This window comes from Elaeis guineensis, chromosome 9, assembly GCF_000442705.2.
Source record: "Elaeis guineensis isolate ETL-2024a chromosome 9, EG11, whole genome shotgun sequence".
Taxonomy (NCBI): Eukaryota; Viridiplantae; Streptophyta; class Magnoliopsida; order Arecales; family Arecaceae; genus Elaeis; species Elaeis guineensis.
In genome coordinates this window covers 98,738,097-98,765,069 of record NC_026001.2, presented here as the reverse complement: position 1 = coordinate 98,765,069, position 26,973 = coordinate 98,738,097, and the positions used below count along the sequence as shown (strand labels likewise).

Sequence of the window (26,973 nt, the reverse complement as noted above, 5' to 3'; positions counted from 1 at the left end):
TAATAAATATATTTTAAATATTTAGAAATAATTTTTCTTAGTATTATATCCTATACATATTCAACGCAGGTCATTAGAATACATCAATAGTTTATAAATTTTTATTATATTTTTATGATTATAATCTTATTAAAAAGTAAAATTACATCATAATATAGTATATTTAAAATCTTGTGGATGTAATATTTTTCTATTTCTGATTACACCATCATCTTATTATTTAGGACTCATTCTTTGATGGATAAATATTATGAAAAAATTGGCTAATTGTCCTATTAACCAATTTACTCATATTTTCACATTTTTCAAGATGAATAAGTTATTTTTTTATGGATAGTATTTATCTATGAAATAAAAAAAATCTATTTAGAAGGTGGTCGAATCATTTTTCCATTAATCAAAAAATAATCTTTTTAATTCATTCATAATATACTCTTAATCTTATAATAATAATATAATAATATTATTATATAATAATATTTATATAATATATTATAATAATATATTATAATATTAAAATAAATTATTATAATATAATATACTATACTATTATGATCTATTATAATGAAATAATAAAATAATATATTATATAATAGTATATATTGATATAATATAATGATATATTATAATATAATATATTATACTATAATATTATATATAATAATATGTACATAATATATATTATATTAATATAAGATATTAATGTAATATAATATAATATATATAATATTTTATAGTATACAATAATTTATATTATAATATAATATATTATATTATAATATAGTATGTAATATTATATTATTATATACTATATTATTATAATAATATAATATAATATTATTATATATAATAATATTTATATAATAAAAATTATTATGAAAAATATGGATAGATTTTAGCAACTTATCTAGAAAACTACTAATGTAAAAGAATATGAGTAACTGATTTTTAAATTATTTTTTAATACATAAAAGAATATAGATAAGTTATTTTTTTGTCTAAATATTACGTAAGAAATATTTATCCGAAATTTTTGAATAAATTTGTTATCCTAAAAAAATATTATTTTACATTATAATCTTAGTATATTATAATATTAATATTAAAAAATATTTTAATAAATTATTAAATTTTTATATTAAATTTTTATTTTTTATTATATATTATATTATATTAATAAGAAAAAAACTCTAAACTCAATTCGGTATGCATATCAATGGATGAGAAGATTCGAACTTCAAATCATTAGACAGGCTAGCTACTTTAGCCAACAAGATGCAGTTTGGCAATAGTTACATATATTAATAACTACATTGTATCGGATCAAATATACAAAAATAATTTTTTTATAGATCTAATCAGATTGAAAAAAAATATATAACTATAAAATAATATATATTCAAATTCTTAAGATCGCTTTATATACTCAACCATCTATATAAATAAATTTTAATTATAAAAATATAATAATATTATATATTAATAATATAATTTAATATAAAAAATATTTTTTTAGATAGTATAATAATTTTTTTTAAAAAAATTAAGTCGGCAACATTCCAATATTTTTTCACAGGATATTATTTTATATATACATGCACACCGACACCCTCGTGTAAATATGAACAAAGGATCCTAGACATCGTCCAAGCTTTCCCCTTCGGTCACCTCTCCAAGCCTCCCACCTGATTGAGACTCCTGAGTGAGAAAAGAATAGAGGAAAACTCGGGGGAAAACATAGGATAAATCAACGAAAACAAGAGGAAGACGGAAAAAATTAGAAGGTAAGACCGCTTCTTTTTCTTTTCATTCCATTCTCTTTTTCGGAGATCTGTGGGGAAGGAGAGCATAGGGGCTTCCTAGGCTCCGGTTGGGATTTTTTTCTCAAGTATATGGGATTTTGTGCGGGTTGTAGCAATGTGAGTCGATCCTGTTTTGAGAGTTTAATCTTGGTAGAAACATGACATTTTATAGGTTTTGGAGATTTTTTATCGAAAGGATTCTTCTTTGGCTACAAAATTTTCAATTTATGGAGTTCCGTTCTCACTATAATATGAATATGAAGTAGGGTTAATCAAGGGGGTTCGGGTACTCGGCGGGTATACCAATTTTAAATGGCACGGGTTGGGATTTTTGGTTAATTTCGTAATTGGGGACGGGTTTGGATAGGAAGATTGCCAATTTTGCGGGTATCCTACCGTTGCCATCCAGCTCTCCAGTCTCAATTCGGCACCCATGCCCCTGTTTCACCCGGAAGCCTAACCCTAAACCAGTGAGAGACGACGGAGGATGAGGAGATCATGATGAAGATGATAATGCGAACGTCCTAAGAAATCTTTCTACTCTTCCTCTTTCCCGAAATTTGACTCCATTTCTTTGATTCTTTGTGGCAAATTGCTATCTCTGAACGGACTTATTAGGGTGTCGCTGGGGTAAGAGTATCTCTTTTCTTTTCCCTTTTTTCTTTTCTTTTGCTTTATTTTTATTTTTTGGGAAAACTAACCTATAAAGTCATACCTTAAATCTTACTTTCCTTCTTTGCAAACTTTGACTAGGGGACAACGAGGGATCTTTGGTTTCTACAATATTAATTTTCCTGGGTTTTTGTTTGTGTTGTAAATTTAGATTGATATCCACAATAACTCATTCATGATCTTGATTTGAGTAAGGTTTTGATGTTGCTCCAGAAGATTGATCAGTAGGTGCATGTGAGTTGCGAGGTTTCCCATGTATGTTTGTTTTCTTTCTTCTTGTGACTAAACTATTATTGCTCCATCTGTGTTGCCTCTTGGCCGATTGTTTTCCTTTTCTGGAAGAAGTTTTTCATCTTCTTTTTCCATATTGGTTTCTTGATCCTTCCTCTGCATGTATCTATTTGCCCTTACTTATCATGAAAACAAGATTTTCTCCCACTTTTCTTTCCTTTCTGCGCCTGTGAATTCATGGAGGGAACTTTAAGTGAAGGCGATGGATGGATATAACATGGACCCTACTGACAGCACTGATGATCCTAAAATTGTAGCCTAAAATTGGATTATACAAACACATAATTATTTTGTAAATTTTGAGAATGCTGTGCCTATGCTTAATCACGTGGTCTATTGCCTAGGCCATGGGAGGGTCCAATGCTTAGGGTTGCTTGGGTTCTTTGACAATTATGCCTTTGAGTTGATGTGAATTGGACAGGCCATGTTTGGAGTGTCAAGAAAATCTTCCCATATCTTGCACTTTTGAGTGTCTAAAAGGTGTCAACCATGGTATTCCGTACCAGTCCGAACTGACTGGTACATTGTATCGTACTGGTGGGGGACCGGCACGGTTCACGTTGGTTTTTTGGTACATTGCCTAAATCGGACCGTACCAATCGGTTCGGTACGGTACGGTATGGGTCCGAATTGCGTGAAACCAGACGGTTCAGTCCGGTTCGGTATGGTTCAGTGCGGTTTTTTTTTTTTTAGTGGTGGTGGGTGGGAATTTTTTTGATTTTTTTAATGTCAATATGGGTCAGTACGGTACGGTATGGTACGGTACTGAGTAGGAAACGGTACTGGTCTCAGTACCGGTTCCTGAAACCTTGGTGTCAAACACTTGAGAATTCCTAAAAACTAAGGAGTTAAGATAGCACAAGTTTATTCTATCCTAGTTAATCCTAGTCTTTTGATTAAGCTTTTTGTTTTGGGCTCGGTAATGCTTTTCTTTCTCTCTTTCTTTCTTTCTTTTTTTTCCTTTTTGGGAAATTTGTAGAGTTATTTTTGTTGAGGTCATCCGCATTGAGGGTCTGTATGATTGTTAGGTTTTATTAAAATGAATTTGTGGAAATCCCATTTGAAAATACATATTTGGTTGCTTTTCAGAAAAATAAAAGAGAATATTTGTAAATAAATAAATTTCTCTCTTTGTCTTTCATAAAAATCTTTTACATAGGATGAAGTTGCACAATGGTCTGTTTCATAAGTTGGGACAAGGCTAGATGATGATGATAAACTTATATACAATGAAGAAGCTTTTAGTTGTGGGATGATCCTTGGTTTAAAGGAATGGTTAATGGAACATTTGGGTTATGAACTTTCTTAATATTGATAGAAATAAGTACTATTGCTAATCTCCTCCTAGAAAGGAGAGAGAAAGGAAGGTGGGACAAGATGAGTCATCAGGCTTTCATATTCATATTATTTATCAATAGGAAGTTTTGATTTGGTTGTCCACATGGGTTTCTTTTTCAGAACTCTAGTTTCATTTTGTTACTTATGTTTTTTTTTCTTCAGGCTATGTCTATCTAGAGTTAAAGAAGAGAGAATGGGTCGCCCGGAGCCATGTGTCTTATTTGCTCAATCATTTGTTCACTCTCAGCTTGATGAATATGTTGATGAGGTCAGACAGTCTCTCTTTTTTTACCCCACTCTCTCCCCTCCTCCCCCTCCTTACCTTCATGCCAACATGATTTTCTTCTTTTCCTTTTGGCACCTTATCATCGGATTTCTTTCCATTGACTTTTGGTTTTCTCAAAAAAAAAAAAAAAAAAAAAACATAAAGAATTATGGCGCACATTGGAATGTATGATATTCGATGTATTGCAAGATATCCTTTATAATCCACTTGTTTATGTAATTAGTTTTATGATTATGAAGCTGCACTAACTTTGTACAGAAAATAATAGGTATTAATCTTAAGTTTGTAGAATTATAGTCAACATTTTACATATAGAATTTATTTTCTTTGTCAATACAAGCTTTCATTGTTCTTTGAAGCTATATTTGGTTGTTCTTTACATGCAAACTACTGGTTCTCCTGGGTTGAAGGTTTCTTGGAGAAGGTATTTGGTTGTTTAAAACTGGAGAGGTTCTTTCAAAGTGAGATTTTTTGGATAGTGTTTGGTTGTTTGAAGTATGGATACCTTTTTCTTACAAAAAAAGAAAAAAAATTGCAAACTGTCTGTTTCTGATCAGGAAAATATACAATTTTGAGAGGACCGACCCGTAGACCCAGTCTGATGCAGAACTCTGCTGTGGCATGGCCTGTTGCTATTCCTGTATGAAAGAATTAAACTAAAATATGAAGAATGTTCATGGAGTGCAATGTCAGAATGATGAATTCGTAAAATCTTACTCGAAGTAGAAACTCCCAATACATTGATTTAGGGATTTCCTTGGTTTCAACACATTAAACACCTTAGCTTAGAAACTACAATCTCCTTTTCCAGAAAACATGTAAGATCACTGAACATTATATTCTTTCTAGTACACCAAAATGTACTGTGAGCATTTCTTTTATCTTTGTGGAATCACATGTTATTCTTACTAAATAATTAATTCACCATTTGTTCCATATTTGTTTCACTTTTGTCTGCATCCATAAAGATTTGATTGATAGTTTCTATGTGCAAATGCAAGGCATAAATTTTCTTGGATGTTGGGCTGTATAAATGATGTATACCTAAGTTATGAAGAAAATGCAAATATTTTCTGAATATTAATCAGAATAATTGTCATTAAAGTTTGCTGTCTCAGTATTGGACCATCCTATTACAATGTTGATACGCGGTTTGGTATGGTACCGTTAGGCATATCGAATGTCAGTATGGTATGGTGTGCCTGGTATTGTATGGTACTGACTGTAATGGCTAACCTTGATTAACTCTACCAATATACTTTTTCTTGTTCAATACTTTTAATGATGTGTTACATATCCATGCAGGTGCTGTTTGCAGAACCTGTGGTCGTAACTGCTTGTGAATTTCTTGAGCAGAATGCTTCTCCATCTACCCCAAACTTATCACTTGTTGGGTATGATTGACAGTATTTTCCCCTTTATTTTTTTTCTAGAAATGTATACATATATGGTGACAGTTATTCTGATTAATTTAGATTGATGACTTTGACCTTTTCTTATATTTGTCAATCTGGAGTTGGAAAAAATATATTGGTCTTCTTAGGAAAATCATATGAAAGAAAGGGAGCATGCGAAGGTCTTCTATGTAGCGTGGTCAAAAGTTTTGATTTTATTAATGGAAATAAATATCATAGCCTTTTGCTATTAGCATCATCTCCTTAAGACGGTAACCACATGTAGCTGCATTCCTTTTTGTCTGTATCCATATCTATAATGTGCTAGTCTGAAAGTTTAAGATGGTGATGGTAACATATTTCTGATCTTCAGTGTAGATTGGGTGGGTCAACTTTATTTGATATATATTTGATTTGAAAAGTCATTAAGTGAAACTTCTGTGATTTTTTGGCGGTATGCTGGAACAAGGTTATCAAGAAAATAAAAAAGAAAAAAAGGTATTCAAGTGTTATGCTTGTGCTACAGAATAGTTGATGCTGTATCAAATACCATGCGAAATATTGCATTCACTGGCATGAAGATTTTCATGTGGAGAAATATCCGATTGCTCTGATTGGGTATGATGGAAATCATGCTTGTTTGAATGCTAGTCTGTGCACGCATATGCTTATGAGCATCCAGAACATTGTCTAAGAAATTTAAGAGCTCATACAAAATATATTTCAGCAATGATTCTTTGAATTATTTATCTTTTTATCTGTTTATAATATTTATGCATAAAAGGTACACAGGATCTGAAGAAATAAAAACTGCTTGTAGTAGCCAATCTGTCCTCTACTTATCATTGTAGTTGTTATCATCACCATCATCCATGTAGTCCTGTATGTTAGGAGGATTATGTGATGATGGTAGGAAAATGCATTTAGATTGCATGACAGCAAGGACCAAATAAAGATCAAATGATAGATTGCTGGAAACTCGATGATTCAGCTTGAAAGTATGCTTAATCTTGGAACATCATGGTGTTATCAAATTGCAGTGTTGCTAGGAATCCCTGTTTGCCCATGTTAGGTGCTTGAAGCACGTGGATCGTTTGTTAAATGAGCACATGAATCCTTTGTTGAATAAATCCTCATAAAATGTTAGTATGGTCGTCTTTGACTAAGTTATCACCTTCTCTATGGTCATTCGGGTAAACTGTGATTTAGGAGACTTTTCTTTCATTTTTGATATCTTATGGATATTACAACAGGCAAAGTCTATGCATGATCTTGATCTCAACAAGGACAATTTTTCTAGATTTGTTTTTACATGCTAATTTTGAAGGGACATTTTAAAATCATTCTGAATGTTGCTGGTGTTGGAAAATTTCTCATGCAGTGCTACATCCCCTCCTTCATTTGCTTTGGAGGTTTTTGTTCACTGTGAAGGGGAGTCACGATTTAGGCGTCTTTGCCAGCCTTTCCTCTACTCACATTCTTCATCAAATGTTTTGGAAGTTGAGGTAAATTTTACATTGCCATTTTTTCTACTCCCTCAGTATGACTGCCTAGTCTGTCTGAATAATTGCTTTATGATTCACACTAAAGGATAGCTATTCATATTTGTGTACAATATACTAAGAAACTTCTATAATCGTTATCATGTTGCATTTTATATCGAACAAATATTGGTACCACAATATCTTGCTAAATATGTTCTTATTTTTAAAGATTTTTTTTGTACTGCTTGATATTTAACAATTCAGTGCATGTTTAGACATTTAGGCAAGTATTCCAAGGGATTAAAAGAATCATAGAAATAGAGTGATGCTGCTATGGTTTCCATGGAAAAACTTTTATTCAGGAATCCTATAGCATTTGTTGTTTGATTGATTATATGATTTTATACCAGAAAATTTACTACAATGGTTTTTGGCTAAAGAGCAAGGATGAGCATATTGGAAAAAATGCTATCATGCCCCTATCATATCTCTTTCTCTGCTCTTTTTTCAGTGCTGACATGGTGTTTGCATGGCATAGTATTATTCCTCCACATGCTCATGAACTATAGCAGACCCTCGTGAATCTCAACAATTGCCTCTTGTGATATCTGCAAGCAGAAGTTAACAGGAATATGAGATGGGTGCCATAGCTTTACTCAAAGCTTGTGTAGCAGTATAGGCAGTAAGCTAGTTGTACAAATATATCTTCTATTGCATTTCACGTTTCATTTATATAGAAAAAAGAACCTTAAAAACTTTCTTTCACTATTGTTCTCTGAGTATAAATAGAAGAAGGCTGGTGAATAAATTCTTTGTTTGAATGTACTTTTGTTGTTTATCTCTTAAACAAATATGATAAAGCTTTTAACTAGTTATTTTTAGTCAGATGGACCATGAAAATTAGTGTGATAGAATGAAAATCTTATTTTAATTAAAAAAAATGCATTTATAATCTGCCATTGCTGTTTCTTTTGTCCTCACTAGTATGAGTGCATAAAACAATCAAAAGAACAAACATTAGTCAATAAGAAAAGGTAAAATATTGTAAAGAATTATAGAGAAAGAAGAAAATTGTTATGTCATTTCTTTTAGCCTTTATAGGCTACTACATACAATGTACATGGACACATACTAGATACAATGTATCTGGACACAAATTAAATATGGTGAGATTTTAATATATGGTTATAACCAAATATGGCTATACTAAATATGGTTATACTAAATATGGTGAGATCTTAATTAATTACTCTAACACTCTCCTTCAAGCTGGAGAGTAGATGTTGTCGAAGCCAAGCTTGTCCATGAAGGTGTGGAATAACTTTGGAGGTAATGCTTTGGTGAGAATTGTTGGGTTCTGATCACGCAGCGAAATATGAATTTTTAAAAAATTTTAACATGCATATCAAAAGTTTTAAGAATTAAAACTAGCCAATCGAAACTCAAACCTTAGAATCACTTTGTAGATATCGAACAAACCAAAATCAAGCATGTAAAGAGTTAAAAATTTATACTTTATAAAATAAGCAATATGGTAAAATGGTGATCTCCATGAGATTCCAAAGTAAAAATCTTCCAATAGTGATCCACACGGAAGATGATCAAGATCCTTTCCAACCAATGCAGCGTCGCAGCCTTTTCTTCACAAGTGTACTGCCGGCTTTCTTCTCGAAGAATAATCGCACCAACACCCATTTGCCTTCGATTCCTCCACTAGGACCACGCTAAGAGAGTTCTCTCCAGAAATCTCCTAAGATTTCATTTTGTACTCCAACATATGAAAAAATCAAATCTTAGGACAAGCACACCACACTTGCCTTTTTTCTCACATCTCTTCTTTCTATTTTTTTCACTCAATTTTTTTGTCTTTTTGTTTTAATTTTTTTTCTGACTTTTTCCTCTCTTATCACACGCCTAAGAACTGATTTTTCTAGGATTTTAACCTACGTGGGACGTCCCATATAAATATGGGATGAAGGAATGGCAGAGTCCCAAGGGGTGCCAACTCTTGGCGCTCCACCTTCCTACGCAGAGAATTAAATCTTCGATGAATTAATTGGTGCAGAAGAGCCTTCATACAGAAGGACTCCTCTTCTGTGCCCCATAAATTCTCTGGATTAATTTGGGGTGTGACAATTAAGGAATGAGTGGATAAATAGAAGGTGGTTAGGTGCCTTAATGCAGAAGGACTCTTCCTTCTCTTAGGCGCCAATAAATATGGGGCGGCAATAAATAAATTGCGTGGACCTGGTGGCGTGGAGGACTCCTTTCCCATCTGAAACACTTCCAAGATAAGGAAATAAATCAAATAAATTGGACCTAATCTAATTAGATCAAAGGCAATAGGTTAAGACTAGCTCAAATTCATTTGAACTAACCTAATTGGGAATTTGGGTTAATACAATGTGCTAGTATATCAAATTAATCCCTAGGATTTACATTAAATCTTAATTAAATTAGATCAAGATCAAATCTCAAAGTGTGTGATCTATTGGGTTCCAAATCTAGCCAGCAGTGGATTTAGGCTCTTGACCTAATCCTAATCCGATTAGACTAGGTCAGCTCAATTGCATCAATTAACTAGGACTCTTTCTAATTAATTCTCGAATTAAACTCTTTTAATTCTTGTGAGTCCACAAGTCAAGATTGATGTCTAGCAACGTATTATGACTATCTGAAAGAGATGGAATTTGGTAAAAATACCATTCAGTGGCAAGTTACCGTGCAATTCAATCTTTCAGTCAGACAATATCCCAGATGAGCTATGGGTATGGAATCTTGTCAAGCCCAATTACTTATCTAAATGTATCTCGATCAGAAGGTGATAATTCAGTTGATATATTAGAAATCTCTTTTTAATTATCATTCTGTTTTGGCCAAAGACTTTCAGAATCATCAATTCATGAGATCACATATGATGTTCGCTCCCCTTATTAGGAGTGACCGATCCCTTATTGACTACTCATAACCTCCATGCACACTTCACCATATCCAGAATACCCTATATAAGAATCAGAGAACCAAGTTAGGAAGTGAATCAAAACATGAATTCATATACACAAGATACCATGGTGATCTCAGATCAAAGGATTACTTGCACAACTTTCACTAGAGAACAACCAGCTGACATGTAAATAAGACTCCATCAGATATTTTTTTGTAAGTCAAGTTAGTGAACTCATTCTCTAATGAGCACCCACATCTTTATATTAGTGTCGTCATACAAGTGGTAGTGAGATCAACCATCCTCACCATTGAGCATACATAGGACGTACCAATCTTACCGGTATCATTGATCTCCGACTCAATAAACTAATGATTGGGAATATTTTAGATCAGGATTATCAAGGATTTAGATCTCACTGGCGTGATCTCATCACGATCTTAAAATCATTGTTCAGACCTATGGGATTCATTATAATCTTAAAACAATAATAAGGTGCAGCATATAATGAATCAAAATGCCTATTTTATTAATTAACAATGTCAAGTACATGAGTTTGGAAGACAAAATACAGAAAAACATCCAATCGCATCTCATATGCGATTGGCTTGTAGGACATAATTCTTTCAATCTCTTACTTGTACTAAGGCCAATCATCCCTATACTTGATGCCCATGCTATCTAGATGGCGGTCAAACTGCGACAATGATAAGATCTTAGTGAACGGGTCCACTATATTGTTCTTGGTGTCAACTTGCTCCACGATCACATCGTGTCTTTTGACTATCTTCCGAATGAGGTGGAATCGTCTTTTAGGATGTGCTTGGATTTATGATGAGACCTCGATTCTTTGGCTTGAGCAACTGTCCCAGTATTGTCACAATAAAGAGGCACTGGTTCAATTTTCGAAATCATATTCAATTCTCAGATGAACTTCTTCATCCAGACAGCCTCTTTAGCAGTCTCATTGGCAGTAATGTACTCAGCCTTAGTGACTGAGTCAGCAACGCTTTGTTGTTTGAAACTCTTCCAACTTACTGCTCCACCATACAGGGTGAACACATATCCAGATATGTATTTGCTATCATCCGGATCAGATTGAAAACTAAAATCAGTATCAAGTTCCGCTGTATCGATATCGGTACCTGTATCGATGTCGGATCGGTACGGTATGGTACGGTACGCTTCGGCGTACCGATTCGATACAGGTACAAAATTTTTTTCTTTTGTTTCATTTTTTTGGGTCTCCAAATTATTAATTCATAATAATAATTGCAAAATTATATTATATTATATATTATTGACATATTTGGGTTCAATTTTTGAGTTCAGTAGTGGTACAGAAAATTTTGATCTAAAATTTTAAATATATATTTATTTACATTATATTACAACTCTATCATCCTAAAATTAAAAAAGAAAATATATAAATATACATTAAAATGTATCTAAATTTTTAAAGTACAAAGCACAAAGAATGATATACTAACCTCGAGATCTGCTCTGCATTTAATATCTCGTCAAGTGTCTGTGATGCTCGTAGATATCTGGATCATTGATATAGTCTGGAGGAACATCAGTCCATCTCTCTAACCAAGAAGCACTATACTCCTGAATATTCATCCTATAAGGCATCCTCTCTGGATTGTAAGATATTTCAGATTTCTCACTCAAATTCTGGCTTTGAGAAGTATCCTTGGGATGATGGTATGGCTGTGGAGGAGCCCATCCAAATATGTCGGTAGCAAAATCTGATCCGTAAGATGTTTCAGACTACATAGGATAGTAACTACTAGAAGACGATGTCTTGGATGCACCATATCCATATGGATCATAAGGTGGCTGCAGATAATAGGATACATAATGCGAGGATGATCCAGATACATCCATAGATCCTACTCCACGTGCAAGATCGTCTGTAGCTGCATCGTGTGCTGGACGACCTTTAGGAACCCATTGTTTATATGAAATCGGCTCTCCACGGTCTCTATCGACTCATCCATCATAGTTCCTATCTTGTGTGGCATGTATAAACTGGGACTCACCGATGAATCGAATATTATTCTGTGGTTGTGTCTCATAAACAGTGATCTCCTATCCTCGAGTTCTTCCCTGGTCATCAGATCCATAACTACTACTATTAGTACCATCATCACTCTTCCTAATCTCCAAATCTGAGCCAGATAGCTCCTGTACTCTTGAGAGTGGTGCACGTGCAATTGTCTTTTCTTTCCCCCTTGTGTCTTTTTGTGACTGAGTTTCCTGTGATTGGGAGGATGGATGTCTTGTTGCTGACCGCCGACCTTGTTTAAATATTTCTCGCTCAAACCTCTGCGAGGATGTATTGGACATCGAGTCATATGATGAATGAGTCATCTGTGTCCCCTCAGGCTGTGGCTGATCAATTGGAACCTTATGTGAAATATTTCTTTCTGTCTATTGTCCTGGATCCACCCTGATCTCCTTAGCTATCACACTGGCTGGTCGTGGAGGGGACCCCGACTCATCAAGTTTTGACTCCTGTTGCTGACCTGCAAGCCATCCGATGATCGGATCATCATCCTCGTCAGCATAATCATCTAGTGTCGGATCAGTGTACTTCGGTTGTACTTCCTCCTGAATGCATTTTAGTCTCAACTTCAGATTATAGTGAACATATACAAGATTATTGAGGTACTTTTGTGTCAGACGATTTCTCTGTTTGCTGTGGATAAAGGCGAAAGTCGATCAATTGTGCTCATAGCCACTAGCAAATACTGTTTGGGAAAGAATGCGGACAGCCACACCTCTCAAATGTTTTACGGACATTCTAAAATGAATCCATCGTTCAACTGCAAAAAACAAAATTACATATCAAATTTCATGATACTATTAGGCATATACTGTCAATCTATGCTGCTCATTATTGATATGTAATTTATCTGGATTTATCTTCTTTTTGCTTACGACAGCTGATGGGACTCCAAAGCTGTCTGATCCCTTTCTAAATTGTTTCGTCTGTAAAAAATATATTTATTAAATTTATAAATATATCGTTGAGTATAGATCGAATTCAGTTGAATAATTACATCTGTTTTAAACTAGCATATCTCTTGCAGACACAAGAATGCGATTTTTGGATTGGGTACTATCTTATATATCACATTACCAAGAGCAGTAAGAAGATCGTTATTCATATCTATCTCAGAAATGGTATATTGGAATTTTGGATTCAAATAGTAAGCTGTAGATAAATTCCATAATTGATTAAGTACACTTTTATAAGTATAAGAAAAGAAATATTTTAAAGTATTCTTGAATTCGTACTTACCGGCTAGATGCAAATCTCTACCCATCTGATAGTCCCAACGGTGCTCAATTATGTTAATGAATTCCTGAGCATGTTTCGGATCATTCTCACTGATCTGTTTCTTTGTCTTCTCTATTATGTAATATAAAAAGCCCATCTAAGGGTATTTTTCACTATTTATGACGCGAAGCACCTTGTATAATGACTTGGTAGCTTTCACTATCTTTTCAGTCCGCTGTCAGAATTACTAACTCGTCATCAAGTTCTCTGCATGACTTCCATCAGTACCGGCCCTCGCATATCTGCTCTCTTGCCACTTGACGCTGACAAACATCTGACGTAAGGCTGTTTTCTTTTGAAGAAGACTATTAAATGCTATGTAGTTTGTAACAAATCGTGTGACATCTGGTCTCAAAATCTCTCTCCCAGTATACGTCCGCATCAATGAAATGATCAATGTGTAATTGTAGATGAATTTAGTAATAATCTGGGCAATCTCCACTACTTGCTGCACCCTACGAATCTTTTCAATATTTATCAATATAACATCAATACAATGTACAGCACATAGGGTCCAGTATATCTGCGGTCGTCGCTTTATTAGCAACTCTCCGGCAGCCTTATATTATGGCCTATTATATGTGATAACTTGCACAACATACTGTTCACTTCGTGAATCAATCATCTCCTCCATCAGATCAAGGATATACGCGGCATCGTGGATCTTATCTGAAGCATCAATTGATTTGTGAAAAAAATATTTTTCCATCACAGTAAGTCAAAAATTTAATGATGCTTCGTCTAGTAGGATCAGTCCAACCATCACACATTACTGTCAGTCCGTATATGGGCCATTTATTTTTGTAAGAAGCAATCTATCTCTGCAGATCCTCTTTGTTACTGTCAAGAAGCTAGCCATAGATGTCCTTAGGTCTTGTCGGATCTACACCTTGGTCGGTAGTCTCTATTGTTGAAATAACAGATCAATAGTAAGGATTGCCTGTTGCATTTGCTGGAATATGGCTGAAATGAAACTATGATTCAATAGCTTGCCACATATTCTTCTTCTTATCCTTTTTCACCATAGTGTCAATCCTCTGCTGCTTTGAATTCTTGTTGGAAAAAGCATGTGGATTCAAATCATGGATGGTGGCTCCTGCTGGAATATTTCTGGAAAATTTTCTATTGTCAAAAGTTTTCAACAAAGATGAAATACTGTCTGCTCCATCTACCATCAGGATCTTTGACTGAGGTAGTCCTGAACTCGGATTCTCTCCTACCGATCGCTGATCCAGACCTCGATTCGTAGCATGATGGTCCAAATCGCTCTCTATATCTGGCCATCTCCTTCTGTCGGTACTGATCATCTAAGCTCGTTTGAATGGCAGCCTCAATTTGTGCCTCATCATCTGGAGCGGAAGCCTCTGATTCTCTAGAGTGATAAGAAGGTGGCTCTGCAGCTCGATGATCCACCTCTGTTCTCTTCTGCTTTGCTTTTTCCTTCGTTGCTTTCGAATCAGCGAAGTGCTTTTTCGTCAACTGTTGGACCTATTATGGGCATTTCCGACACATGGACATATCAGGATAACCATCAGTTTGGTGCTGCTTCAACCTAGTTACCTCTCCTTCTTTGAACTCTGTATTGCATCATTTGCATTTTCAATGATGTCGAGCCGAGAGCATCTCGTCATGATCCCAACCAATATCACGCTCTGAATTTTTCTTCTTACTCATTTCTACAAGTATAATAAAATACGGCAGTTTAATAATTATTAAAAAATATTATATATAAATTAAAAAAAATTAATAATAATTTTAAAACTCATAATTTCAAAAAAATATGTTATATGCTTCAAATAATATTTTTGAATTAGCTAAAATATAGTATTAATTTTACATATTTTTTTATTTGATTATTTTTTTATTATTTAAATAATTATAAAAATATTTTTTAATTTTAAAAATTTCAAAAAAAAATTCAAGATTAGATTCAAGTAGCTTGAATCATTCTAAACATGATTCTTAATCTCTAATTTTATATTTTTTTGAATTTATTTTTTAATAAATTTTTACGAATAAATATATATATATTTAAAAAATATAATTAATAAAAATCATCGATTTTAGTGTCATCATGTAGGTCTTTCAAAGATCTATCACATACGATCAAATCATACCAAAATTATAAAATTTTGGCATAATTTTCTCTTATTTTCTTACTTCTTTATTTTTATCTTTTTTTTAGCCACAAAAGTATAAAAAATAAAATATTTACTAAAAGAATAATACATTACCTTACTCCCAATCGAAAATCAGCGTCTCCTCGAATAAGTGCTGCAATTTGATAGAATTTTTTTTTAATTATTTCGGTTCGTGTCGTCGAACGCCTGAGAGGTGAGAGCGCTTGGGAGTTCTTTGAGAGAGCTCTCGGGTTTCTCTTAGAGAAAGAATCTAGGCTGTTAGTAAATGACAGTCCAGGTTCCACCACACCTCCTACACCCCCTCGGCACCCCCACCCCCACCCCCACATGTTATTGTCGGTACGGTTCGGTTCAATGCTGAACCGTACGAACCAAGCCATTCCGCTCGATTTTGGGTGATATGGCTCCGAACTGTGCCGAACCGCCCGATTCGGTGCGGTTCGGGTATTTTTTTGAAAAAAATAGCCGAATCGAATCAGCTGGCTGTCGGTTCGGTACGCTTTGTATCGGACGGTTTGGCCCGATACGGCATTCCTTGATCAGTATAACTTTTCACTTTCAAATCAGATCCTTCGTATATAAGAAAAACACCTCTAGTTTTTCTCAAGTACTTGAGTATGTTTTTCACTGCTTTCCAATGATCCTCTCTTGGATCTGCCTGAAATCTACTTACAATGCTCAAGGCATAAGCCACATCAGGCCTGATACACAGCATAACATATATAATCGATCCTACAACCGAAGCATAAGGAATAGAACTTATTCTATTTCTTTCTTTAGGTGTCTTAGGAGACATCTTCTTAGAGAGTTGTATGCATTGACTCATAGGCAAGTAACCTCTTTTACTTTCCTCCATGTGAACCTCTTCAATATAAGGTTTATATACCTTGACTGGGACAAGCCAAGCATCTTTTTCGATCTATCTCTATAGATCTTTATACAGATCTTTATACTAAGTATATAGGATGCTTCACTTAAGTCTTTCATGAAAAATTTTTGTGAGTCATATTTTGACCGATTGCAACATAGGGATGTTATTCCCAATGAGCAGTATGTCATCCACATATAAGATCAAGAAGACAACAGCACTCTTACTAGTCTTCTTGTACACACAAGATTCATTTATATTTTTGATAAAGTCAAACGATTTGACTGTCTTATCAAAATGGATTTCTAACTCCTCGATGCTTGCTTTAATTCATAAATGGATTTTTTTAGCTTGTATACTTGATTTGCTCTCCACTAGAGACAAATCCCTCTGGCTCAATCATATAGACTTCCTCCTCAAGGTTTTCATTGAGGAAGGCAGTCTTAACATCCATCTGTCACATCTCATAGTCATGATTTGTAGCAATAGCAAGCATGATCCGAATAAACTTGAGCATGGCTACGGATGAAAAAGTTTCTTCATAATCAATACCTTGTCTTTGTTTGAAGTCTTTTGCCACCAGTCTGGCCTTATAGGTCTCTATTTGGCCATCTGCTTCAATCTTCTTATGGAAGATCCATTTGCAGCCTATTGGGGTTACACTTTCAGGCGCATCAACCAAAGTTCAAACTTGATTGGTATACATGGAGTCTATTTTGGATTTCATGGCTTAAAGCCATTTGTTAGAATTACTACTCATGACAGCTTCTGAATAGATCGTTGGATTATCATTCTCAATGATGTGTGATGTGTTGTCATTCTCAATAACAAATCCATACCTGAGTGGTATATTACGCACTCTACTTGACCTTCAGAGAGGTGTGTGTAGTGACTGTGCTTCAACAATAGGCACTTCTGGTTGAGCGTCAGCTTGTGAATTCTCCACATGCTGATTTTGGATAGACTATAGATCTAGAACTTCCTCAAGTTCAACTGTCCTCCCACTACCCCTTTCTTGGATGAACTCTTTTTTTAAAAAATGGCATGTCTACCAACAAACACCTTTTGTTGAGTAGGGTGGTAGAAGTAGTACTCTATACTCTCCTTGGGATAACCTACAAACCTGTATTTTTCTGATCTAGCACTAAGCTTATGTCTATCAATATTTTTCACATAAATAGGGCAATCTCAAATCTTAAGATGTTTAAGATTGGGCTTTTTTTCTTTCCATATCTCATATGGAGTGCTAGAGACAGACTTTGATGGTACTTTGTTCAAAATATATGCTGCGGTCTCGAGAGCAAATCTCCAAAAGGAGATCGAAAGATCTGTGAAGCACATCATGGACCGTATTATATCTAATAAGGTGCGATTTCTTCTATCTGCAATACCATTTAATTGTGGAGTGTAAGGAGGTGTCTACTGAGAGAGAATATCATTATCTTTTAAATGATCTAGAAACTCACTAGTTAAGTATTCTCTTTCTCGATCAGATCGAAGAGCTTTAATATTTTTGCTAGTTTGTCTCTCAATCATTTTTTGATACTTTAAACTTATCAAAGATTTTAGATTTGTATTTCATTAAATATACATCCAAATCTTGACTTATCATCTGTAAATGTGATGAAGTAGCAGTATTCTCCTTTGGCTTGAGTCGACATTGGACCACAAACATCAGTATGTACTAAGTCCAAAATATCACTCGTCCTTTCTCTATGTTCAGTAAATGGAGCCTTGGTCATCTTAGTCATGAGACAAGATTCACAAGTTTCATATGATTCAAAATCATAAGGATTAAAGAATTTATCTTTATGTAACTTGTTAATTCTGGACTCATTTATATGACCAAGTCGGCAGTGCCAGAGGTATGCGGCATTCATATTTTTTCTCTTTTTTTTCTTCATATTATCAACATGAAGTACGTTATCATTAAGTGATAAAAATAAAAGATCATTATAAATATAAGCATTTCCATAAAATTTATTAGAAAGATAAATAGAATAACCATTGCTGTTAGCTTTTATTTCAAAACTTTGTTCTAATAATAGAGGTACAGAAACAATATTTTTAATAATTTTAAGAATGTAATAACAGGTCTTCAGTTCCAAAACTTTGTCCGAAAGCAACTTCAACATCTTGGTTCCTACGGCTTTAGCCTGGATGGATTCTCCACTAGCGCCGAACGGCATGAAGTCATTTTCATTTAGACTTCTTATTTTCTGCAGATCTTGCAACGATTTGCAAAGGTGTGAGCCACAGGCAGTATCTAATACCCAAGAATCTAAAGTTGAAGCACTTAATGATAAGCTTATTTGTATCATATACAAATCTTTAACAATGTTTGCTTCTTTGTACTTTAAAGTTGCAAGATATTCCTTGCAATTCCTCTTTCAGTGCCTGTCCTTGCCGCAATGATGGTAAGTACCTTTGGTGGAGACCTTCGTCTTCTTCTTCAAGATGCTAGCATTAGGGTTCATCTTTTTCTTAGAATCCTTCTTGTCTTTCTTCTTGGAGATCTTATCTACAAGAAGAACTAGAGCTTTTTCATCCTTGAAATGGCTCTCTGCTGTTTTAAGCATATTCAGCAGTTCAGGTAGGCTAATATTTAGTTTGTTCATATGGAAGTTAATGATAAACCGTGAGAAGAAATCGGGGACTGACTGCAGGATCAAACCCTGACTGAGCTCACCATCCATGGTGAAACCCAATTGTCTCAGATGAGTGATCAGATCGATCATCTTAAGGACATGAGTTTGCATGGACGTGCCTTCACTCATCCTGGTATGGAACAACTATTTAGATATCTCATATCTAGCAGTTCGGATTTGTTCTCCATATAACTTCTTTAAATTATGGAGTTTGGCAGGAACATCCATGCCTTCATGCTGCCTCTGAAGTTCATTGTTCATGGAGGCAAGCATGATACATTTGACAGTTACACTGTCATCCTGCCACATTTTATATGTGGCCCTTTCCTCCTCGGATGCATCTTCTCCGATCGTATCGGATGCGGGGATATCCAGTATGTAGGAGATTTTTTTCTGTGTGAGACCTATTCTCAAGTTTCTCAATCAGTCTACATAATTTGGTCTGGTCAATTTGTTTGCATCTAGTATGCCACGTAATGATAATAAGGATGCCATTATGCAGTTAATCTACAATAACAAGAACACTGTATAAGCGGATAACTCATGACGACAGAAACAACTGGACTAGATCTTTTATCTAATTGTTACTCTCACTATTTTATCGAATATCATTGCCCTTTAATATGATAAACGAGAAACTTCTTATCAGTTTCTTAAGTGGGATTGAGATCCCTATTCCTCACAAACACTATGTGGATAGCACAACAAGTATTCATGAGTTCAAGGGTAGGTAACTCTTTACCAATTGTACTTCATACAATTCTCAATATTTTTCTTACCTTTAGATCAGTCATAGTTTTGTGGATAGCACAACAAACTATAGTGTTCTAGTTAAGTTAATCCTTCATTCTTATATGGTCTACTCAAACAATGCTGCCCTTATGGATAGCACAACAAGGCAACACTATTCAAATATGCCATAAGCATCAATATGCACTTAGTTAATATCATATCAATTTTTATAGTAAGTCTTGTGGATAGCACAACAAGCGTACTAAGATCTTGACATACTTTATTGACTAAGTATGAAGGAAGGCTTTTGCAGTGTCTACATCACTAATCAATCTAAGTTCGAAATTCAATTAGATCAAATTGGCCAGGTAAGTAGGTGGGAGGCTCCGCATAGTTTTTTTTAGATACCAACATGGTTGGTCAGGCAAGCATACGGACTTAATTAGAGAATCTTTGACACTTATCTAGACACCAATTGATTAAATGAATTCGATATTCGATTTGCAAGTCAATCCCGATACTACAACTTAATTTAATTTTTTATAGAGGATCTTGGACTGGTCTCAGCATATCCTAACATCTACATAATATGTAACATACATATAACAATTCATGCTATACAACATACTTTTTAAGTTATAATATCATTCATATTATCATGCCAAAAATGATTGCTAGAATCACAAAGGGTGTACAAATAATTTTGACTTAACATATAACAAGTTCAGATAACTTACTAAATCCTAATCGAATTAGGCATGTATATACAATACATCCTTAATCAAAACGATTTAAGCATCAAATTACCATGAACCATAAAATTTTAGATTATAGTAAATTCTAAATTTAATAACTGAAATTTAAATTCATGCTTCAAACAAGATCAAAAACAAATTTTGATTTTAAGACCGATGCTAGAAATCGATACAGTATATTGGCATTATATGAATCAGATTAAATCTATACTATAATTTTGGTTCTTGTTTGATCGAATCTAACAAGGGTGGTTCTGATACTACTGTTGGATTTCGATCACGCAGCGGAATATGAATTTTTAAAAAAATTTAACATGCATATCAAAAGCTTTAAGGATTAAAACTAGCCAACCGGAACTCAAACTCTAGGATCACCATGTAGATGTTGAACAAACCAAAACCAAGCATACAAAGAATTAGAAACTTATACTTTCTAAAATAAGCAATATGGTAAAATGGTGATCTCCACGAGACTCCAAAATAGAAGTCTTCCAACGGTGATCCACACGGAAGATGATCAAGGTCCTTCCAACCGGTGCAGCGCCACAGCATTTTCTTCATAAGTGTGCTGTCGGCTTCTTTCTCGAAGAACAATTGTACCAACATCCGTTTGCTTTTGATTCCTTTATTAGGACCACGCCAAGAGAGTTTTCTCTAGAAATCTCACAACCTAAGATTTGATTTTGTACTCCAATACATGAAAAAATCAAATCTTAGGACAAGCACACCACACTTGTCTTTTTTCTCACCTCTCTTCTTTCTATTTTTTTTCACTCAATTTTCTTGTCTTTTTGCTTTGATTTTTTTCTGACTTTTTCCTCTCTTGTCACACGCCTAAGAACTGATTTTTCCAGGATTTTAACCCATGTGGGACATCCTATATAAATATGAGATGAAGGAACGGTAGGGAGTCCCAAGGGGCGCCAACTCTTGGCGCTTCATCTTCCTATGCAGAGAATTAAATCTTTGATGAATTAATTGGTGCAGAAGAGCCTTCATACGGAAGGACTCCTCTTCTGCGTCCCATAAATTCTCTGGATTAATTTAGCGTGTGACAATTAAGGAATGCGTGGATAAACAGGAGGTGGTTAGGTGCTTTAATGCAGAAGGACTCTTCCTTCTCTTGGGGGCCAATAAATATGGGGTGGCAATAAATAAATGGCGTGGACCTGGTGGCGTAGAAGACTCCTTTCCCATCTGAAACACTTCCAAGATGAGGAAATAAATCAAATAAATTGGACCTAATCTAATTAGATCAGGCAATAGATTAAGACTAGCTCAAATTTATTTGAACTAATCTAATTGAGAACTTGGATTAAGACAATGTACTAGCATATCAAATTAACCTGTAAGATTTACATTAAATCCTAATTAAATTAGATCAAGATTAAATCTCAAAATGTGTGACCCATTGGGTTTCAAATCTAGCCAGCAGTGGACTCAGGCTCTTGACCTAACCCTAATTCGATGAGACTAGGTCAGCCCCATTGCACCAATTAACTAGGATTTTTTCTAATTAATTCTCGAATTAAATTCTTTTAATTCTTGCGAGTCCACAAATCAAGATTGACGTTTAGCAATATGTCATGACTATCCGGAAGAGATGAAATTTGATAGAAATATCAAAAATATTCTTCAGTTACAAGTTACCGTGCAATTCAATCCTTCAATCATACAACACCTCAGATGAGCTATGGATATGGAATCATGTGAAGTCCAATTGTTTATCTAAATATATCTCGATCAGAAGGTGATGATTCAGTTGATGATATATTGAAATTTCTTTCTAATTATTATCCTGCTTTGGTCAAAGACTTCCAAAATCATCAATCTATGAGATCACATAGGATGTTCGCTTCCCTTATTAGGAGTGATCGATCCCTTATTGACCACTCACAATCTCCATACATATTTCACCATATCCAGAACATCCCATACAAGGATCAAAGAAGAACCAAAATATGGATTCATGTACACAACGTACCATGATGATCTCAGGTCAAAGGATTACTTGCACAACTCCCATTAGAGAACAACCAGCTGATATGTAAATAAGACTCCATCCGATGTCTTCTTGTAGGTCAATTCAGGGAACTCATTCTCTAATGAGCATCCACATCCTTGTATTAGTATCGTCACATAAGTGGTTCTGAGATCAACCACCCTCACCACTGAGCATATATAGGATGTACCAGTCTTATCGGTATCATTGATCTCCGACTCAATGAACCAATGACTAGGAATATTTTAGATCGGGCTATCAAGGATTTAGATCTTACTGGCATGATCTCATTACGGCTCTAAAACCATTGTCTCGACCTATAGGATTTATTATAATCTTAAAATAATAATAAGATGCTGCATATAATGAATCGAAATGCCTATTTTATTAATTAACAATGTCAAGTACATGAGTTTGGAAGACAATACAGAAAAACACTCCATTACATCCCATATGCGATTGGCTTGTGGGATATAATTCTTTCAAGAATATCAGCTAACTATGAAGATGATGGTACATAAGCAAAGGAAATAACTTTCTTCTCCCACTCATCTTGAATGAAGTGACAATCGACCTTGATGTAGTTGGTGCGTTCATGAAACACTGGATTTTCTGTAATATGCATAGCAGCTTGATTATCACAAAAGAGGAAAACCAGAGATGATGTAATGATGCCAAGATCTCGTAGGAGGGAGAGCAACCATAGAATCTCGGAAATAAAGATGTAGTTGGTGCGTTCATGAAACATTGGATTTTCTGTAATATGCATAGCAGCTTGATATCACAAAAGAGGAAAATCGGAGATGATGTAATGATGTCAAGATCTCGTAGGAGGGAGAGCAACCGTAGAATCTCGGAAACAAGGTGTCCAATGGCTCGATACTCTGCTTCAGCACTGGAATGGGCAACTACGGTTTGCTTCTTGCTCTTCCAAGAAATAAGATTGTCGGCAAAGAAAACTAGGTACCCACTAGTAGAATGCCAATCATCAATAGAACCAGCCCAATCAGCATTTGAGTAGCCCTGCAAGACTAAAGATTTTCTTGGTTTGAATAATAAACCTTATCCAGGTGCTTTCTTCAGATAGCGAAGAATACGAATAATAGCTTCCCAATGAGTAATGGTAGGAGTTTGCATGAACCGACTAGCACAACTCACAGCATAAGAGATGTCATATTTGCTAATTGATAAGTAGATGAGTTTCCCCACATATCGCCTATATCTGTTAGGATCTAAAAAGGGGGGATCGGTAGTGCATGCTGATAATTTGACATTCGGATCGATGGGAGTGTCACTGGGTCGACATCCCAATAATCTAGTCTTTGAGAGTATATCAAGAACATACTTCTGTTGTGATAGGAAGATATCATTCTTGGTACGGGCTACCTCAATCCCTAAGAAGTAGCATAGAGGTCCAAGATCTTTTGTCTGAAATGCTTGTGAGAGGTGTTATATCCTGAGAATCACTACTAGTGACGATGATATCGTCAACATAAACAAGAAAAATGACGATTCCTTTTAGTCCTTTCTTTGTGAATATGGAATGATATGCTTTGCTTGGAGAGAAGCCAAAAGAGCAGACAACCTTAGCAAACTTTTGAAACCATGCCCGAGGAGATTGTTTGAGCCCGTAAGTAGACTTCTTTAGCGAACAGACCAAATTCTCCCCCTTTCGCTCATACCCAGGAGGTTGTTGCCTATAAACCACCTTCTTAACTCGTCATTTAAAAAGGCATTCTTGACGTCTGACTGATGAAGAGACCAGGAACTAGCAGATGCTAGAGAAATAAGAAGCCGAATGGATGTCAGTTTAGCTACAGGCGAAAAAGTCTCTGCATAGTTGATGCTATACTTTTGGGTGAACCCTTTGGCAACAAGGCGAGCCTTAAGACGCTCAACCGTCCCATTTGGATTATGCTTTATAGTGAAGACCCACCGACAGTCGACTGCTTTACAACTAGGTGGTAGACTGACTAACTTCTAGGTATCATTCTGTCGAAGAGCCTGCAATTCTTCATTCATAGCAGCTGTCCAACGAGGGTGCTGTAGGGCTTCCTGAACACCAGAAGGGAGAGCAATAGAGTCGAGGGAGGATGTAAAGGCTCGAAACTGGGGGGTGAGATGAGTAGTGGAGACAAATTGAGCAATAGGATGAGTAGTACTTGTGCGCTTACCTTTTCTTAGAGCAATTGGAAGGTCATCCAGGATATTATCGGACGATGAAACTGATGGTGGAGGTGGAGATGGAGGATCAGCAGTCCCAACACTTGGAGGAGGTGGATGTACATCAGTCTCATATCTTCTGGTATAAACCAGAATCGGTTTCTCCGGTACTGGCATAGGAGTGGGGAAGTCCAAACTATCAACAATTGGCAATGGTACACTAAGTTCTTTATCCGGAGAAGATGTATGGGTTGGGATGAACTGTTGAGTTTCGAAAAAGGAGACATCAGAAGAAGTAAACATGCGTTTCTTTTCTGGGGAATAACAAAAATATCCTTTGGACAGACGTAAATAACCAAGGAAGACACTTGATTGCACGAGGATCTAGTTTGTCATTGCCTGATGAAAGAGACTGAACAAAGCAACTACAACCAAATATCCGTGCAGGAAGAGGAAATGGATCACGATCAGGAAAAACCAGACTAAAGGGGGAAACATTTCCAATAACTTTATTAGGCATATGGTTTATGAGGTAGCAGGCAGTGAGAACCACAAAACTCCAGTAAGATTTTGGAACATTCATTTCAAACATTGAAGTGTGAGCAGTCTCTAATAAATGTCTGTTTTTTTCAGCAACTCCATTTTGTTAGGGTGTATAGGCACACGAAGTTTGATGTAAAATTCTATTTTGAACAAAGAAGTTTTCGAAATCATGACTCACATATTCTTTTGCATTGTCAGAACAAAATATTTTGGGAGTTGTTTTGAATTGAGTTTGAATCTCTTTAAAAAATTGTTGACAAATAGAAAATAATTCAAATTTATTTTTCATCAGAAATAGCCAAGTCATACGAGAATAATCATCAATGAAGGTGACAAAATATTTAAATTCATTAATGCCAGAAAATTTTGTGGGATCCCATACATCAGAATGAATTAAATCAAAAAGACAACTATGTTTATTAACTCGACTAGGATAGGAGACTCGATGATGTTTTCCTAAGTCACATGATTCACATGAAAAATCAGAAAAGAACTTAGAACTTGGTACCAGCTGCCTAACGATTGACATGGATGGATGACCCAAGTTGCGATGCCAGAGCAAAGACTCAGTGGAGGTGGTAAAGGCTGATGTGGAATCTGGCTGATCCAAGATGTAGAGACCATGGTACTCACGACCTGCTCCAGTCACTTTCCTCGTCGTAACATCCTGCAAAACATAATATGAAGGAAAGAAGGTCATGGAGCAGTTGAGATCAGCACAAAGCGTCCTAACAGATAATAAACTAGATGGAAAGGTAGGAATTTGAAGAACAGTTTTAAGGTGAATTGTGTTGGTGAGATCAATAGTGCTTATCCCTTGAACGGCGACAGGTGAACCATCAGCAATGCACACATGAAAATCAGAAAGTAGTGTAAAGGATGATAAAGCTAAAGGTGTCATGTGTTCAGAAGCCTCGGAATCTTTGATCCATTGATGAGGTGAAACAAGACATGCCATACCTGTTTGGACAGAATTACCAGAAGTCTTGGAAAGCAAATTGCGGAAGGCAGTGTACTCATTGGCAGTAAGAGTGATCTGAGAAGATGCAGAACCAACCTGTGATGCAGATGCAGAATTTGATGTAGTCACCGTAGAATCCTTTGTGTTCAGATGCGCACACGACGAAGACGTTTCCAGCACGTTTCATAGATATGGTTAGTGTCATGACAGTAGGTGCAGTACTTGGTATTGCTGCCATAATCAGTACTCTGAGGAGATAAAGTACGTCCCCCTACCACGACTTCGGCGGATCGATCCACGGTCACCACGGCTGCGAAATGATGTTGAACCACGACCGTGATAAGATGCAAGTGGTGTAGGCTGGGGAGTAAGATCTGCAGCTAATGTAGGAGAAGGTGCCTTCACTCTGGACAGATGAGTGGCAAGATGACACAGAGTTGGGCTAGAAAGAGTCGCCAAGAGATGAGATCGAACACCCTCCAGATAGGGGTGCACACGCCCAAGGCAAAGAACAGATAAAAGAGCCTGTTGTTGAGACTCTTGAACAGCGACATCCGGTGAGTATGGCTGATAGATCTTCCATTCCTCAGGGAAGAGGGT

General features: G+C 35.5%; 1 protein-coding gene and 1 pseudogene across 2 annotated transcripts in view; one reads left to right on the top strand and one right to left on the bottom strand.

Moving 5' to 3' along the window:
- The first annotated feature begins 1,633 nt into the window (after positions 1-1,633).
- The window catches only part of LOC105033403 (protein virilizer homolog), a 100,286-nt gene continuing 74,946 nt past the window's right edge, over positions 1,634-26,973 (top strand). Inside the window, exons 1-4 of one of the 2 annotated variants that reach the window (XM_010908178.3) lie at positions 1,634-1,784; positions 4,266-4,371; positions 5,695-5,783; positions 7,165-7,288. In XM_010908178.3, the coding sequence (XP_010906480.1) occupies positions 4,297-4,371; positions 5,695-5,783; positions 7,165-7,288 (288 nt within the window). In that variant the 5' untranslated portion in view covers positions 1,634-1,784; positions 4,266-4,296. Of the gene's footprint in view, positions 1,920-4,265; positions 4,372-5,694; positions 5,784-7,164; positions 7,289-26,973 lie in introns of both variants that reach the window. The other variant, XM_019846634.3, reaches the window with a different exon arrangement.
- On the bottom strand, positions 11,721-16,557 carry LOC140851685 (uncharacterized; annotated as a pseudogene).